At 42.6% G+C, this 18,071-nt stretch overlaps 3 protein-coding genes across 3 annotated transcripts in view; 2 read left to right on the top strand and 1 right to left on the bottom strand.

Moving 5' to 3' along the window:
* Window positions 1-351: 351 nt before the first annotated feature.
* LOC109487782 (4-hydroxybenzoate polyprenyltransferase, mitochondrial-like) lies at window positions 352-3,902 on the bottom strand. The gene is made up of 6 exons (XM_019791844.1): window positions 3,736-3,902; window positions 3,204-3,325; window positions 2,624-2,709; window positions 1,819-1,952; window positions 965-1,153; window positions 352-507 (listed from the first exon to the last, which is right to left on the bottom strand). The coding sequence occupies exons 1-6, from the start codon at window positions 3,859-3,861 to the stop codon at window positions 352-354; spliced, it is 813 nt and encodes a 270-aa protein (XP_019647403.1). The 5' UTR covers window positions 3,862-3,902.
* A 1,313-nt stretch (window positions 3,903-5,215) lies between these two features.
* LOC109487786 (glutaredoxin-like) lies at window positions 5,216-7,827 on the top strand. Its single transcript, XM_019791848.1, has 3 exons — window positions 5,216-5,255; window positions 6,668-6,824; window positions 7,518-7,827. Exons 1-3 carry the CDS (start codon window positions 5,233-5,235, stop codon window positions 7,677-7,679), a joined length of 342 nt encoding a protein of 113 aa, XP_019647407.1. The 5' UTR covers window positions 5,216-5,232; the 3' UTR covers window positions 7,680-7,827.
* Window positions 7,828-9,287: 1,460 nt separating this feature from the next.
* The window catches only part of LOC109487613, an 11,011-nt gene continuing 2,227 nt past the window's right edge, over window positions 9,288-18,071 (top strand). The window contains exon 1 of the mRNA XM_019791618.1: window positions 9,288-10,563. Coding sequence (XP_019647177.1) covers window positions 9,288-10,563 — 1,276 coding nt within the window. The remainder of the gene's footprint in view (window positions 10,564-18,071) is intronic.

Genomic DNA, 18,071 nt, shown 5'->3' on the forward strand with positions numbered 1-18,071 from the left:
CTCTGAGGCTCTGGCCTGGGTGCCATCCTCCGTAGTCCATGGTAGCTAGCGACAGTAGGGAGCCGGTGGTAACTACAGAGGACGGCACCCAGGCTGCCGAAGCTCCACGGAACTCAAGAACTTAGTACGGTACCGACCCCTAAATGTCGCAAAAGGCCAGTATGTGCCAGCTTGTCGTACTATAAGTCCTTGATATGTATTACTGAAAATTCACGTGGTTTAACAGCATTTTTCTTGGCTGGATTTTTTTCGCCTGCACGCACTAGGTTGGGGGTCTTCGGTGGATGTCAGCCATAATATTACAATAAAGTCAGTGTGCATGGCCTAATTGTTTTCAAAAGGTGAGTGAGGCTATTGGTTCTTGTCTGTCCTTCCTTCCTTGTTACTGTTGCCTGCCTTGAGTAGAGTGCCTGCCACAATGCCAGCGAAGATGATGGCACCGAGTCTCCTATTAGAACTGAACTTCTTCCAACAGTCTTCTGGCTTGTCAAACTTAGCAGTTGCAACCTGTGGAAGAGAAACAATGTTCTTATAATAACATACTGGGTTCATATATTATACAATGTACATATATGTGGATTTCTATTTGTTGCACTGTTACCACCTATGAAGTATGAAAGAAATTGATGGCAATGTTTTTTGAAACGTTTAGAATATGATCCATACTTCCTACATTCTGAGTGATGCAGGTAAAACATGTCTTTACAGGTGCAGGTAATTTTCAATGTCACCTGCACCAGTGTAGGTGTGCAGAAAAAAGGATTTCAAGCCCTGGAGCTGGATGTTCCTGTCGGAACTAACTCACCTGGTTGTACAGGTGTGCACCTGTCAATACTGACTCACCTGGTTGTACAGGTGTGCACCTGTCAATACTGACTCACCTGGTTGTACAGGTGTGCACCTGTCAATACTGACTCACCTGGCACATGGTTGTACAGGTGTGCACCTGTCAATACTGACTCACCTGGTTGTACAGGTGTGCACCTGTCAGGCCGACAGCTGCGTAGTACGGCCATGTCTGCTCGCACATGAGCCCACTGAGCAGCAGTCCAGAAACCATCGCAGCGCTGAAGCCAGACAGCCAGGCTCGCGTGTCCTCCCCAAACCTCAGGGCCGTGGACTTCACACCGATTAGGACGTCATCAGCCTTGTCCTGGAATTTCCAAAAATTATTTCATTAGGCCAAGCCAATTTAATTTCTTGGTTAACAGATTTTTCTAGAAAAATAATGGAGTGGGCGGGCGAAAAAAAATAAAAACAGGCCTAGGCATCCTATTATGGCCCAAAATGGTACGATAGGAGCCATGAAGTCAACACACCAGGCTGGTTCAAAATTTAAACAATGAATTTTGAACTTTTAATGATACCACTGCATTGAAAGATGGAATAACTGTAATAACTAGGAAGAAAAGGACTGTTTTCAACTGTTCAGGGCAAATTATGAGCATTTTGCAGTTGATTCTGAATTTTTATTTTTATTTCTTGCAAATCAGAAAAAAATGAAGCGGGCGAACCCGTTAACCAAGAAATTAAATTGGTGTGGCCTTAGGTTGGTAGAACGTGGGATATTGGGGTTCACTTTTACACAACAGTTGGGATTGTGTTCTGAACACAACAGCTGGGTAACAGTTGTCATAAAGTAAAGGCACCACCTAGCAGTAGATATGAGAACTGCAGCAGTGCGAATGAAGGGACACTTTGCCAGTACATTGTACAATTTTGTAAGTATGTAATTATAGCATTCCTACAGTAGCATTGAGGCCAATATCTTAGAAACACAATGAAAGTATGAGTACATCAGTGTTATACATGTATTACCTGATGAGCGTATATGGTATCGTACACCATAGTCCATGATGCCGCTGCAAGATACAGCGGGAGAACCACCGACCAATCACAGCTGCCCTTCACAGCGGCCCAGCCTAGCAGCGCTCCCCAGTTGATGGTTAGACCTTCAACACAGCAAAGAATTGGTATTTCTTACCTTCTACCAAGAACAGGCCGCGAAATTGACTTCTCTTCCTATTGTCCCAGCACTGTCCTGAAGATAAATTTCAATTGTCCCAAAGTGAGTCCCAACCTGTTTTGGGGAAGTACAAATGTATTGTATGACTCTTCATCTTGAAGTCAACTTCATTTTGCCTGCATTCTGACTACCAGAGTAGACAGGAAATTTGTGGGGACTTTTCCAGAACCAAAAGCCAGGACGTGTGCCTGATAAAGGGCTGACATTCTAAATCTGAAGTTGATTATTTTTCTATTGTCCCAAAGTGTCTTTTTAGTTGTCCCGGACTAAATTTTAGTGGTCCGTGGCCATCGGGACACTGCTAATTTTGAGCCCTGAAGAAGGTTGTATTTTTGGTAGCACTCATGTGTGTGTGAGTGTGTGTGCGTGTGTGTTTGTGTGTAACACGGTAACTTGAGAGAAGGCTAAGATGAATAGTCTTGATGTTTGGTAAGTGGGTAGGTCTTGATGAGACCTCGAAATGATTAGATTTTGGGCAACCTGGCAGCTTGCTATGGTGCTGCAGCGAAACTTTCAGTTTTGATATATCATGATCTAGACATGATAGGGCCACGAACTGTGGCTGGTAGATGCCTCTTGTGCTCGTTTTCAACTTACCCAGCACTGCCTGTGGCCAGTAGGTGACTCTTTTGAACAGTGGGTAGGTTGAGACCAGCAGCATGGAGGAGAATCCGAGAACCACACTGGAACACATGCAAATACAACTCCTTTACTTTAGTGATGCTGCAGAAGAGTTATGTATCTGTATTGGTATAGCCTGCATAACCTCCCTTTGAAGTGACAGCTTCGCAGGCACTCGGCGTGGCGGCAGCTATATCACACCGAACGACTTGTTATGCTCAATCTGTGCACATTTGATTACTGCAGAAGTTGTTTAAAACTTTCTAGTGATGATGCCCCTACTGTGCTTGGTGGCAACGAGTTCCAGTCTACGATAGTTCTGGGGAAATACGAGTTTTTGAATACCTCAATTCTTGGTTGATAACTCTGATATTTGAAGGCATGACTGTTTCTTGTTCTTTTCTGGGCTGGTATCAGATACAATTTAATAGTCATTTTGTATATGGATATTCTATATGCATGCCATTCAAAACGTCCACAAGATATCCCTATAATTTATCCAGTGGTAGAGTTGCCAGACACAGCACAGTGTACTGTCTAACAGGGGCTATCTTACCTGTAGTTGTTGAGTGACAGCAGGATGCACAGCGCTACACTCAGCTGTCCTCCCAGGAACAGCACAGCTTCACGAGGGCTGATCTTACCGCTGGCTATCGGGCGTAACCGCGTCCTAGCAACCTAGTGAAAGGAATACAACTTTAATTTCTAAAATATGCACCACCACTTTAAAAATTGTATTGTACATAAATAACTGTGTCCTGAAAAAAGTAGGGTTGCTACGTGGGGATTATCTTTTTTTTTCCTTTATTTTCTCAGACTTTTGCGATCTCCAGTGAGCCAACTTATACAATACAGTTTAACAAAGTGAAATTTGCATAAGGACACTTATATTTTCTATGCCAATGTTTGAAAACTGATTGTACAACGTGTCATCACTCAGGTGTCAAATCACAGAGCTAGAAATGGTCGATCAGTTTGAAAAATGTACGTCACTTGCAGGGGTTCACCCAAAAGAAGGCTAGGGTTGACAGTTTTGTCTAGGGTCGGTCAGGAAACAGGAAACACATTTTTTTTCCTATAGTCCTTACCTTCCTATCAATGTCCCTGTCCCACAGGTCATTAATGGTGCAGGCTGCTCCCCTCATGATGACAGAGCCCAGACCAAACAGGAACAGCAGGCCGAGGTCAGGAAACTGTCCCGGGGTGGCCGCCATGCCGATACTCCAGGCACACGGCCAGAACAACAGCCATGAACCTGCAGAGGCAACAATCAAACTAGAAATGTAACATTTGCAAAGCAAATGCATAATATTTACCTTCCCATATGGTCTGCTCTGTAAATTCTGACTCAAACACATATTAAATATACATGGTCAGAGGGGAGTCTAAATCCCTCCTGCTATAAAATTGCAACATGATGTAACCCAACATCAGTTACCATGGTGACAGACGTCTGGTTCAGGTCATTGACCTTATTGGTTTGGAGAAGACAAAGAGGAAACAGCAAAAAAAATATGTTTTCCTTCAGGAAACATAAAAATCAGAATCTAGAAATAGTGGAGAGGACGTAGAACCTGCCACTCAGCCATTCTACACAACTGGCAAACTGCTGTAAATTAGTCAGGATAAAGTAAAAAGCGTGTAATATTTTCTATCAGCCTTACCTATGGGCTTGTCCAATCGAATGAGCTCTAGATATGGCCGCACATGTTTTGGACTCTGCTCCACGATTTTTCTGGGATTCAGCGTAAAGTGTCGCCTGCCGTCACCCACATACGGAGGAACAAACCGTCCGGGCGACACCAGTCCAGATACCCATGGATTCTGCAGTGTGCTACCTAAGAACGTTTTAGAACGGGATACAGTGTGTTTCCTCTTGCAAATTTGTTCCTGAGTTCTTGCAAGAGACAAACCTTCAAGGTGACAGTGTTCTGACAATCCGCGTTTATTCCTGGCGTGTCTGTTGCTTGTAACTGTTTTGTAAAAACTTGACAGACATTTCGAAGCTCCCACTGAGTTGTAGCATGTAGGATGGAAGAGGAGGTTTTGTGACAACTTGTTCACAGTCCAAGTCTTGTTTATCACATGTTGCACACCTGGGTGTAGAAGTCTTGGCAGAATCATATAGGCCATGGTTATACCTGTAACAACATTATAATGTCATTTTAAAAAAGGCAATAGAGATGGCAGACTTCACCCCTTCCTAGTACCAACTAATCTTTTGGACCCTTCATTCTGGCCTGGCCCAAAAATAATGTACAGCTGCAGAATTCAGTGGCAACGCTGAATTATTCTTCATAATGATATCAAACTGCAGAAACGAACGCACGCACATGCACACACGAACACATAATTATTATGTCGTCTTGTTACATGTTATAGATCATTTGTTATTTTACTTCCAGCATATGTGAAATTCTACAAAATGTACTTGATCAAACCACCATACCTCCGTTTTAATTAAATCATCATAATATAATCTACTCCTCGGCATAATTTCATGATCTCATGAGCACGAAACCTCACCTGCCAAGACAACCTTGCCCTTTCACCTTTGACCTTGCCTTAAGACCTTTGACCTCAAAATGGCGGCCGCCAGTGTTCGATGGTGAGTTTGACGTGTGTTTTTCACCGAATTTGACGATTTTACGTCCTCTCTGATAGTATTTCCAAGGTTTTAATGTTTCTTTGTTATAATAACAAATATTGTGTCTCAAGCAGGAAGAAAGATAGGTCTCAGTTCATAAGAAAAACACGTACCAGTAACCTACGGACAGACGTGCAAAATGTTAACCGGAGAAAAGTTTAGAAACCAAATGTATGAAAACTTCTAAGATTATCTCTGTTGTTAATTATGACATTACATAATTTTTTTTTGTTTTGTTGTTGTCCTTGTAATTGTGTCTAACTGTTCGTTAGACGTAATTGAAAGCATGGTGGCGCACTTTCTCTGGATCTGGGTGCTTTCTTTGAGTTGGCCGCTAGGTGGTGTTGTGTTACATTGGTGTACATCAATGGTAATCTCCAAGCAGATGCTATGGTGACAACTTGTCACAAGGCAATATCTATTTGATAGATCCATTTGTAGGTTATTGGCTACACTGCCAATGTGGGTGGGGGAGGGGTCTTGCCACTATAGGATCTTCTTGTTCTTCTAATGTTCTTGTTCGGGAACGTGCAGGGGAGCTGTGCGATGCGTTATTGCTGCTTCCTCAGGTGTTGTAGTACTGCAGCGTTGAACTTCGTGGGTTCCGCAGTATCAGTTATCTCTTGGGGCAAAATGTTCCAATCTCTGACAGTTTGTGGAAAATATGAATATTTGTAGCAGTCTTTGTGAAACGTTAGTGGCTTGTAGGAGTTGAAGTGTCGCGATTGGCGCGGGATAGGCGTCAACAAGGTTTTGATGCTTGGAAAGTATCAAAATGTGTCTTTCAGAATTAAATGTAATATGAGGCATGATTGTGTATGTTTACCGAAGGAAAACATATTGTTTTTGCTCAGTTTCTACGCCTCTTCTTCTGCTCTAAACAAATACTTGGTCAATGACCTGAACCACATGTCTGTCACCATGGTAACTAGTGTTGGGTTACACCATGTTGCAATTTTACAGCAGGAGGGATTTAGACTCCTGTCACCATATACAATGTGTGATGGTGTAACAGAGCAGACCATATGCAAAGGTATCTAGATCTGTATCTGTATCGGTATAGCCAACAATAACTATAACCGCCCTTCGGCATAACACACCAGCTTCGCAGGCACGCGGCGTGGTGGCAGCTAGCTATATCACACCGAAGGACTTGTTACACTTAATCTTTGCACATTTGATTGCTGGAGTTGTTTAAAGCTTTCTAGTGATGATGCCCCAACTGTGCTTGGTGGCAACGAGTTCCAGTCTACAATAGTTCTGGGGGAAATACGAGTTTTGAATACCTCAATTCTTGGTTGATAACTCTGATATATAAAGGTAAACATGATGCAAATGTTACATTTCTTGTTCCATGTTGTTTTGCTCCTCAGCCTTGTGAAGTCTCTTGTCTCGTCCCACCGTGTGATGGTGTTCTCCAAGTCCACCTGTCCCTTCTGTATGATGGCTAAAGACGTCTTGAGCGAGGCTGGAGTTCCTCAACCCAAGGTCTTAGAACTGGACCACATAGAGGAGGGGCAGCAAGTACAGGTGAGGGTTAGGGAAAAAAATTGTGTTTCCTGTTTCCTGACTGACCCTAGAAAAACCTGCTGACCCTAGACGTGTTTTCGGGGGTGGACCCCTGCAAGGGACATACATGTAAATAACTTTTAGAGCTTGTCAACCTTTTCTAGCTCCATGATCTGTCACCTGCTCACCAGTGCACCCACAGAAATAAAATGGGTGCACAGCTTAAGGTGCACATGCACCCAGTATTTCCAGCCCTGTGACACTAAGGATAACTTGATGGTTGACACATTACTTCAATCAATCAATCAATCAAATGGTGTTTTATTCATAAAAAACGTGGACTTTGCAGCCAAAGGCTGAATTACGTCTAGTTGTACATGCAAATTCCTTACACATTTATTTACATTTATTTACACAGGCATTAACACAAATATCCACATCATTATTGACAACGTCTTTGACATATAGTCTAAGACAAACAGACTGTTCAATAGGTGGATCATATATGAGATGCTACTCTGTTTGTACCGCTCAGTTCTACATTTGGTAAGAGTCAGTTTGTTACTGGAACGAGTGGTGTGCTCAGTGGTGGTGCCCCTCCTGGGCGGTAGCCAGTGTTGGAAGTCCTGTGATCAGAGAACTTTCCCAGCAAAGTTCTTTACAGACATTTAGTAGATGACTTGGAATGTTTTCAATGTGGTTCTCTCCCAACAGGATGCCCTGTTCGAGCTGACTGGCATCAGAACCGTTCCCAACATTTTTATCAGTGGAAAATGCATAGGAGGAGGCACAGACACGGCAAGGTTATACGAGACAGGAGAACTTCAACAATTACTCACAGAAGCTGGAGTTCTTAAGAAACAGGAAGATTCTTAGCTGGAATTTCTTAACTAGCAAGGACTAGTACTATAGGAGTTGGGTACCAATACACTACTGGACCGCTACTGAATCGGAAAACCACTTTGGACCTGTACAAAAACCTGAACCTCCATGGAACAGTTGTGGACCTGAACCAGAACAAACATTACCGGTACAAATTGTGTCATTAATTTTTAGACTCTGTACACTTGAAGAAGCCACACAGGCGAAACCGGTTGTGTGACAGGCTGAATGAAAGTTCTAAACAGGAACTATATATGCGGCTCCAGATGTCTTACTGAGGGACAACTGTGTGTGCAAGATGTCGGTTAGCTTGAGGAATGAATCCCCTGTACTATATACTATCGGTACTAATTGTTTCATCCAATACAAAGTCAAGAATGACTGTATGAAGTTGTCACATAAAACTAAAAGGAATAATCACATCTGGAATTGTAAATAAACTTGGTCATGGTGTGATGACACTCATGAGATTCAATATATCTGTTTACATTCATTCTAATCATTTCATATATGCCACTAAGTCTTATTTATTTAGGATTTACAACTGAGTATTTAATTTGGAAGATAAATGACATATTGATGACATCTAGGCAAAGTTTAACTAATCGTTAGTAGTACATCGTTAAATAGTATTACATAAATGTACAAAAGTATTTGGGTGCATTGGCTCCAATTTTTGGAACACTAAGGTGCACATGCACCCAGTATTTGGAGCCTTGAGGTGTGACATCTGATGTTTGAACGTAATTTGCTGTCTGGATAAACAGTTTTCAAAAGAATCCATTGTGATGATTCAGACTCTTTTATGTGCTTTCAAAAGACCTGTACCCTTTTACAAAAAGTCCCGCCGACGCCTTAATGATTAGAATCAAGAAATCCACTTTAGTTAGCTATGGGGGGGCAACTACATTAATATTCATTTCAATATATTTTTCTGCATATAAGTCTACCAAAGGTACAAAATGCAGTTTGCAGCCAACTGGAGATTTTGACAGATCATCAGTAACATCTCAAGTCAGTTGGACACACTGCCAGCTAGTTAGCAAGGAATTGGGGCTGCGTTAACTTAAGGTAAGTACTGGGTGTTTGATGACTAGGGTACCTGTTGTCAACAAATGTATGTTACAGAATAGCTAAATAACAAACCACAAATCTCACTGCATTCAGTATTGACAAACCAGGCTCAAGCTATATTCATCTGTATAGATGTCGGAACGTCTGTTTTTATGTTTACCGAACATATATTTTTTTTGCTCTGTTTCCTCGTCTTCTCCAAACCAGTAAGGTCTGTCACCATGGTAACTAGTGTTGGGTTATACATGTATCATGTTGCAATTTTAAAGCAGGAGGGATTTAGACTCCTTTCTGACCATATTATGAATGTATTTTGTTTGAGTAAGAATAAACAGAGCAGACCATATGCAAAGGTAAACAAGCATTTGCTTTGCAACTTTTACATGTAGTTTCTAGTTCAAAATGATTTTTAGAATCCTAAATAACAGGACAATTCTGCAAAATACAGACCCAAATGTCTTGCCCACAGGAAAAGTTGCACAAAAAGCCTACTTTCTGGTAAACGCCGAGTTCCAAGTCATGGAAAAGATGTCAGTGGAAGAGGCCAAGAACCAACCTAGCAATGAACCTGGACACATGATAATGAACCATCATCCCAATACAACAACTGGATATGATCATGATTTCCCCCCGTCGTGTTCAAGGACAAATTTGACTGGACACTATAACACAGAGGACGGAGCTATCAGATCTGTAAACGAAAAAGTCAATCCAGCATATCCACCAAATCCACTAGCTATCTCCATCACTGGCACAGACAGTCCAAGCATTGGGGGAGAACGGGCTGGGAAAGACACCAAGAACTCTGACAATACTGTTTACACCATGGAACCGGGCAGTGCAGAAAGCAATGCTATATATCCAGCAAACAATGGGAATCCAGACTGGTCCACCAGCATATTGAAAGACAAAGAACTGAACGCCTTGTACCCCAGGCGAGTTGCTGATTCAGAAGAAAGTTTTCCTGGCAAGAACTCTGCACGCACTGGAGACGAATCACAACTGGAAGAGGGTACGGATGTTGGAACTGAGCACATAACTGGCTGTGCAATTCAGCCGAATCTTGAAGCCGTATATAACAACATCGCAGAAATGTCTGTCGAAAACAATCATTACGACACAGGCTTTACTCCGAATGCCCCTTCAAGTACAAACGTATTAGATCTTTCTTCATCCAGTGAAGAAGCAAAGGCAAAATGCGATGCTGGGACAAGAAAACTACCAAATGACAATCAAGCAAAACGCTATCAATATCCATTAACAAACACTACTGGAACTGGTGAAAGATCGCAGTCTGACACTGTCCCCACCAGAGGAAATACTGTATATGAGATTGAGAGTAGGCATGATGATATCATTGATGGTACTACTCTACCATCATCCAATGAAAAAGCGATCAAACAACAGAATGCAGAGACAAGAAAACGATTGGAAGTCAGCTTCAAGCAAGCAAAACATGCTCTGAATCCAAACACCAGCAGAGCTGGTGAAAGATCTCAGTTTGACACCACCAATACTGGATATGAGAGCAGGCGTAACAATATCTCTGACGACGATACTATTAAACCGTATGCTGTTGTGTACAACACAGAAGCAAACCCTTCTGAGAGTGTCAGGAGCAACACTGGTGCAAGTCACCCTCGGAATCCCAAAGCTTTTTCAAATCCTATGTACGGAGCAGACGTCCTCAAGCAAGCAACTGATGGTGACAGAAGTGATGCTACTGACGTTCAGAAGCCTCCGAATCCTCCAGACACATCTGGTTTGAATCCAACATACAGAAATGCTCACAAACAGGCAGATGGTGAGATAAAGCTAACCTCAATTTTTGATTATGTATAATACCTTTGATATCAAATGTTGCTTGTTTGCTTAATGCTTATTTCCTAGCTCGTTGTATGTCAGTTTTGTTGTCCTGCTGTTACCATCATCATCCTTACACCATTGGGTGAAGAATAACTTAGGCCAAACCAATTTAATTTGTTGGTTCTCGGATTCGCCTCTTCATTTTTGTCTGATTTGCAAAAAAAAAAAAAATCCTGGTTCTGAGTCAACTAAAAAAATGTTCATATTTTGCCCCCAACAGTTGAGGAAAGTCCCTTTCTTCCTAGCTCTTACAGTTTTTCCATCTATCAATGCAGTGGTTTCATTTGAAGTTCAAATTTCATTGCTCAAATTCTAACCCAGTCTTTTGTGTTGACTTCATGGCTCCTATCGAAGCATTTGGGGCTTTGATAGGATGCCTAGACCTGTTTTTATTCTTATTTTTTTCGCCCTGTCACTTCATATTTTTTTCTGAAAAAATCCGAGAACCAACAAATTAAATTGGTGTGGCCTTACTAGTAACAATTTGATTTGATTTATGAACTTGTCAACAAGTTTGGATCTTTTAACTCAATGACAGCGCTGCATAAATTCTGACTATTGAGCTATAATATTATCACACTACTTTCCGGAAGGGATATTTTTAAGCCTGCATTGTGTTTATAATATTATTGCGATGTCACCCATCTTTTAAGTCATGCATCATTACTGGTAATCTTGTTGTTAACGTGCACGTGATTTCTAAAATTGTCTGCAGTCATATTTTGAACACTACTTTTGCATTATATACTTTCAGGACGTTCGGCATCTTGCTATACTGTTCTTCGGCGTTGCTTGATTGTTGTGTTGGTGGTCTCCCCTTTCCTAATAGGATTGCTTGCTGGAATAACCGTAGGAACACTGAACATCCAGTCGGTAAGCTAATATTGAAGGGGCATTAGGCCACACTGTTTTAATTTTATGGATGACATCCGCGCGCCATTGATTTTCGCCTGACAGTGTTCTCAAAAAAAAGATCACGTCCTCAGAGGCTGTAGCCTGGGTGCCATCCTCCATAGTCCACGGTAGCTAGAACAATTATAGGGAGCTGGCGGTAACTACGGAGGATAGCTCCCAGGCTGTCTAAGCTCTACGACTCAAGAACTCAGTATAGTGCTGACTCATAAATGCCGCAAAAGGCCAGCACGTTCCGGCTTGTTGTAAAAGTCGCTAAGCAAGGCTACCAAACTACTAAAGTGAGTACAAGTACAAAATATGTAGTACCTACATGTATCTACCACCCATGTAGTGTTACTGGTAACATTGCTGTTAAGTATTTAACGTGATGCCTGAAAATGTTGACTGTTGTTGAACACCAAACATGAACACTATTATATACATCATACTTCCCAGAGGTTTGGAATCTCAGATTGCTTACTACTCTTTTTTTTAGGTCATCCCTACAAATGGTTCTGAAGACTTGGGTGCTTTGAATACTACTCACCCTACTGACACTATTACAGACCCTATTGAGACTACTGACCCTACTGACACTATTACAGACCCTATTGACACTACTACTGACCCTACTGACACTACTACAGACCCTACTGATACTACTACGGACACTACTACAGACCCTACTGACACTACTACTGACCCTACTGACACTACTACTGACCCTACTGACACTACTACTGACCCTACTGACACTACTACTGACCCTATTGACACTACTACTGACACTACTACTGACCCTACTGACACTACTACAGACCCTACTGACACAGCTACAGACTGTACTGACACTACTGACACTACTACAGACCCTACTGACACTACATGTACCACAGACCCTACTGACACAACTACAGACCCTACTGACACTACTACAGCTGTTATCACAAGTTCAACTTCTGATACCACCACACTATTCATCGGTACAAGCACTCATGGTACATGTATCTATTTATTTCTATCAATCAATATTGGTTGATCTAACAATCAATGGATATGTCCATATGAAAAATGTACATATTGTTTCGAGGGTGTCTGTGTTTCGGCATATCTGTGGTCACACAATTTCTGAAGAATTTCTATCAAACAAAAAGCCACTTTATATTATTCCAACTAGATAGATTTAAACATTTTGAGGGAAGCTTTTCCAAAATAACCAGTTAATCAGATTCCATTTCTAGTGACTAATTAAGTCTGAGCATTAAAATGTAAGTCTGAGAATTCATACATTACAAGTCTCTCAAAGCGTGTGTCAATTGTCCCTGTCCTTATAGTCCATGGGCCGAGACCGTTTTTTGTACCACCAAGACGGACCAGTGCTACCATAGATTTTTTGAATCTGCAATAACCAAAGTTTATTTTGATGTATGATAGCAAGTCTGTATGAGTAGCTTTCTTGGTGTAATCACGTGACCAAGTGACGTCATCAAAATGGACCTCGTGCCTTGGGACTAAATCCAAAGGGCCGGGAAAAAAATATCAAACATCAATAATTCTCGGCAAAAATTGGTTTGTAGACAAAACATGCCACAGTAATCACAACACAATAGATTTTTTGCCGATATTCTGCATTTTTTAGGAAGTTATACGCCTTTAAACTCCGATTTTGAGGGTAATTTTTTGTGTAAAAAATCATTGTTTACTTTCCAAAATCAGGCATTTATTCAGGCTACCTATGGGGCCTTGTGTAACAAGTTATGATGATTGGCCATATTATGCGCTGCATTTTGGGCTTTAAATCAACAAAATCGGTCAATGCTATCTGTAGTTACGAGTGTTTAAAGCATTGCACCCCATCAGACTGATTATCAAATCGGCGGGAATATAGCAATGCATCATGGGTAATTTGAAGACAGTGTGACTAACAAAATGCGTCCTGTGCCCTGGCATTAAACCCAATTAACCTGTAATTTGGTACGGTGTGCCTTGGACATCTACCCATAGGACGTTGTTAACTTTTATGCCATTAACAACGTGAAATTACTTATTTTTGGACTTTTCAGCTACTTCCGACCATAAATGGTTAATTTATATATGAGTCATTGCACGAGAAACCAGGCAGAGGTCGGAAGATGGGGTTGGCCAAGTCGGCTCAAACTTTGTATGCGAGATAGGTATGGGGAACTGTGAACAACCATATACTTAAAACCCTCCAGATATTTGTCATTATGGAGATCTGGGACCCCCCTCCGAGAGCCTCCGAAATCAGGTAATTTATGGCTGAAAATTACTGAACTTACGATGGCTGCACTGATGATTCTGATAAAGATATGGATAAAACGTTTATACTACCACATAGCATAGCTTTTCTAGTTTTACAGACCCAAAGCTCAAGAGGACACATTGAAGTTAAGAGGGTGTGACAGGGGGTGACTGGAACCAATGAAAGCAGAATTTACATCTCTATGCATTTTATTCATTTTTAAGGCACATTATCTCATATGGGCAGTGGCTTTGGTTAATGGTTTTACTGTGGTTTGAGAGAGGAACATCTACTGATTCAAAAACAAGCGTCGTTGGGTTGGGCCATACATAACGCGAGCCGTGACTGAGACTGAGGGGTCTTTAGTGGGGGATTTTCGGGTTTTGGACTATACTAAATCGGGCAATGACTTCTCACTACTGGGTACGTTAGGGCCAATGTGGACATGTCGATGTGTGATAATCATTAGACAAGTATCAAAGAAGCTTTAATGAATTGGGAATGTTGATTTGGGCTCTATATGGGGGATATGAGAATCCGAGATAGCTTGTTGCGACAGAGGCATGCTATCATAAAACTTGCTACCGAGACTACACTCGGGACGTTCAGGATCAAACAGGTGTTGGGAAGAAAGCAGAAGACGAGCTCCTTGAGTGTTCCAACGCAGAGTCGCAAGCGTTTATGATACTGTATGACTACATCAGATCTGATCTGCTGCAGAATCCAAAGATAGTCAGCATGACCTTTAGTTCCTCCTGTGCCTAATGGCACATCGGGCAGCAAGCTTCCACTTCTTTTTGTCAGCGGCCACTGTCTCCTCCTCCTCCCAGGGGATGTTTGCCCTTCTTAGGTCGTCTTGGAAGGTCCTGCGCCAGGTGTGTTTCGGCCTCCCCCTATTTCTTCTGCCGTTGTGGGGTACCCAAGTCATCGCTGTCTTAGAGTGCCTTCTGCTGGGCAGACGGAGGGTATGTCCTGCCAGCTGCATCCTCTTCTTTGTTACGATGGTACTCAGAGGCTTGGACTTGGCCCTGTTCAGGATCTCATCGTTATGTGGTCCTGCCACCTCACCTTCAGTATCCTCCTCAGGTTTCTCTGGTGGAAGGCGTATAGCTTTCTGGATGCTTTAGCTGTACATTTCAAGGTTTCGCTAGCGTAGATTGCAGTGGGTAGGACAATACTGTTGTATAGTCGGAGCTTGGTGTCAAGGTTGATGGTGGTTGCTGACCAGATGGAGTTCATCCGTCCGAACACAGAAGCAGCTTTCCCAACCCTACAGTTAATGTCAGGCTCTACTTCTCCGCTGTTGCTTATAACACTCCCAAGGTAGGTAAACTGATCCACGACCTCTACCTGACTGTTGTTGACAGTGATGTTCAGTCGAGGTTGACCTGTGTGGTTTCCCACCTCCATCGCCTTGGTCTTCTCAGAACTCACCCGTAGCCCAACTTTTCCAGAAGAGGTCTCCAGCTTCGTGGTAAGGTGCTGTAAGCCTTGGTTATTCTCGGACAACAGAACAAGGTCATCTGCAAAGTCTAAGTCCGCAAGTCTGGACTCTTCCCTCCACCTAATGCCCTCCTTCCCGTCTCCAGTGGTCTTCCTCAAGACAAAGTCAATTGTGATTAAGAACAAGAAGGGGGAGAGGATACAACCCTGTCGGACCCCTGTGATGATGTTGAAGAAGTCTGTTGTCCCTCCCTCCGTTGGGTCAGCATGACGCAGTTGTATATGAAATTCGCATCATTTGTCAATGCGCAAGGGGTAAAGGAAGTCAAAGATTCCACGAGGACACACTTCAGGAGAAAACTTGAAGCAGAATTCCATGACACGTTAGACTTTGAAGAGCTCTTAGGCAATAACAAAGTTTTTGTTATCCCGCGAAGTCTCTACAGGCTGGATCTAGCCAGGTTCGCTGCAGAGAAGTGCAACACGGATGAAGAAACATCGAAAACCGTGCTCCGCTTACGGGAAGCAATCCAGGGACAAGAGAGTAAAGTGCCATGGAGCCTAAACCTTGTAAACTGACAGAACATGCTGTGAGCATTCCAGATAATGTGAAAGAGTTCTTGTACGTTCTGATGACAGGCAAAACGGAATTTCCGGGTCTGCAGTCTTGTCCTGAAAGGGTTACACGCCTTCTCATGTCGTTTGGACAGGACTTAGTATTCGCAGTGAGCGGTGGACGGCAGAGGCCCCCTAATCACATTTTTGCTTCCATATGCCTTAAAATCACTCACAAACAATACCCAACTCATTCAAATCCTAAACCGATGTGGTCATTGAATTGCATATTCACAACTTAAAGAGATATGTGGAGGTGACAACGTGGCAGGAGGAGGCATGGAGAAAGAACCTACTATGGATCTTAGTGCGCATGCATGCAAGAGGAAAGCAAACGTAACCATCCCTGGCTGGACTGGATTCAACAATCGTTTCCGAAATGACCAACAGGTAACAACAGATAAAGTGTTATATATATGCCACTATAAATGCCCCAGCAACGAACATGTCTACTGTATACGAAGTAATGAAGAAGTCACTACAGATCAAAGAATCCTTGAATCTCAGAAGCATTGCAGTTGTGTTTGATCAAGCTCTGTACGCCAAAGCTATTGAAATCAAGTGGAAACACGGATCCCTGTTTAATGACCTAGTGCTGAGAATGGGAGTATTCCACACAATCTGCACATTCTTGTCGGTGATTGGCAAGCGCTTTGAAGACGCCGGCTTACGAGACATATGCGTTGAATCTGGGATCATTGCTGAAGTATCCGTCCCTGGCGTGATGGGAGGTCGCAAATATAAGCGTGACATACGGTTTCATAAGCTAATGTTTGAAGCTCTCAACAGGCTAGCGTGGACGGGGTTCCTGTCATGGACAGAGGAGCATTACGAAGGGACAAAGCCTCTTATTGATGATTTCTTCACAGAACTGGAAAAGTCTGGAATCACTTCATGAAATCCATGCGAACAAGAATTCAACGGCATCATGGCAAACCCATCATTTGAAGTTGTATCAGATCTCTTCTAAGCCTATCTGCACTAACTCCGTCATGAAAACGGGAAGCTTTCAACCTTTTGGATGTCTTCTGTCAACATGGTGCAGTTGCTACTGGGACTGTTGAGAGGGACTCGGGAGGGAGATTGGGATCTCCACCTCTCATCTATCAAAGACCCTGTCGGGAGAATACCTGTGGGTCAGACATGTGAGGAAATTGTCAACAAAGACACTCAAACTCCTGGTGGAACGAAAGGGTTCAGCCTTAAGCCAAATGCTGTAAGCAAGTACTATCTTGTCGCTTAGTATCGGAGCAGATTTCTGAGGCAACTGAAGAGCATGTTGCATATTGATGGCTCGCCAGCTCATCACAGTGATCTACAAAGTGCAAGGATAGCAAGGGATGAAGCTGATGTCCAGTCTATAGTATCCATTCTTCAAACCACTTGGCTCAATCCATTCAACCATGATCTCCAGGATCTTGTCAGTCTCTCTACTGGAAAGATTGCCACTCCTGAGGTAGAAACCGATTTGCTTCGAGCTCAAGATATCGTCCCGAGTGTAGTCTCGGTAGCAAGTTTGTGATAGCATGCCTCTGTCGCAACAAGCTATCTCGTATACCCATATCCCCCATATAGAGCCCAAATCAACATTCCTAATTCATTAAAGCTTCTTCGATACTTGTCTAATGATTATCACACATCGACATGTCCACATTGGCCCTAACGTACCCAGTAGTGCACGTGAGAAGTCATTGCCCGATTTAGTATAGTCCAAAACCCGAAAATCCCCCATAAAGACCCCTCAGTCTCAGTCACGGCTCGCGTTATGTATGGCCCAACCCAACGACGCTTGTTTTTGAATCAGTAGATGTTCCTCTCTCAAACCACAGTAAAACCATTAACCAAAGCCACTGCCCATATGAGATAATGTGCCTTAAAAATGAATAAAATGCATAGAGATGTAAATTCTGCTTTCATTGGTTCCAGTCACCCCCTGTCACACCCTCTTAACTTCAATGTGTCCTCTTGAGCTTTGGGTCTGTAAAACTAGAAAAGCTATGCTATGTGGTAGTATAAACGTTTTATCCATATCTTTATCAGAATCATCAGTGCAGCCATCGTAAGTTCAGTAATTTTCAGCCATAAATTACCTGATTTCGGAGGCTCTCGGAGGGGGGTCCCAGATCTCCATAATGACAAATATCTGGAGGGTTTTAAGTATATGGTTGTTCACAGTTCCCCATACCTATCTCGCATACAAAGTTTGAGCCGACTTGGCCAACCCCCCATCC

Source organism: Branchiostoma belcheri, unplaced genomic scaffold, assembly GCF_001625305.1.
Source record: "Branchiostoma belcheri isolate BF01 breed outbred unplaced genomic scaffold, Haploidv18h27 scaffold9, whole genome shotgun sequence".
Classification (NCBI taxonomy): Eukaryota; Metazoa; Chordata; class Leptocardii; order Amphioxiformes; family Branchiostomatidae; genus Branchiostoma; species Branchiostoma belcheri.

What these genes read in the sequence shown, in the direction of transcription:
- LOC109487782 (XM_019791844.1), bottom strand. Translation starts at nt 3,861, where the DNA reads ATGGCGGCCACCCCGGGACAGTTTCCTGACCTCGGCCTGCTGTTCCTG. An exon ending in ACAGGGACATTGATAGGAAG is followed by an intron (nt 3,326 to 3,735) that starts GTAAGGACTATA and finishes TCCTTTCACTAG; the next exon opens with GTTGCTAGGACGCGGTTACG. An exon ending in CTGGCCACAGGCAGTGCTGG is followed by an intron (nt 1,953 to 2,623) that starts GTAAGTTGAAAA and finishes GCTGTGTTGAAG; the next exon opens with GTCTAACCATCAACTGGGGA.
- LOC109487786 (XM_019791848.1), top strand. Translation starts at nt 5,233, where the DNA reads ATGGCGGCCGCCAGTGTTCGATG. An exon ending in GCGGCCGCCAGTGTTCGATG is followed by an intron (nt 5,256 to 6,667) that starts GTGAGTTTGACG and finishes TTTGCTCCTCAG; the next exon opens with CCTTGTGAAGTCTCTTGTCT. An exon ending in AGGAGGGGCAGCAAGTACAG is followed by an intron (nt 6,825 to 7,517) that starts GTGAGGGTTAGG and finishes CTCTCCCAACAG; the next exon opens with GATGCCCTGTTCGAGCTGAC.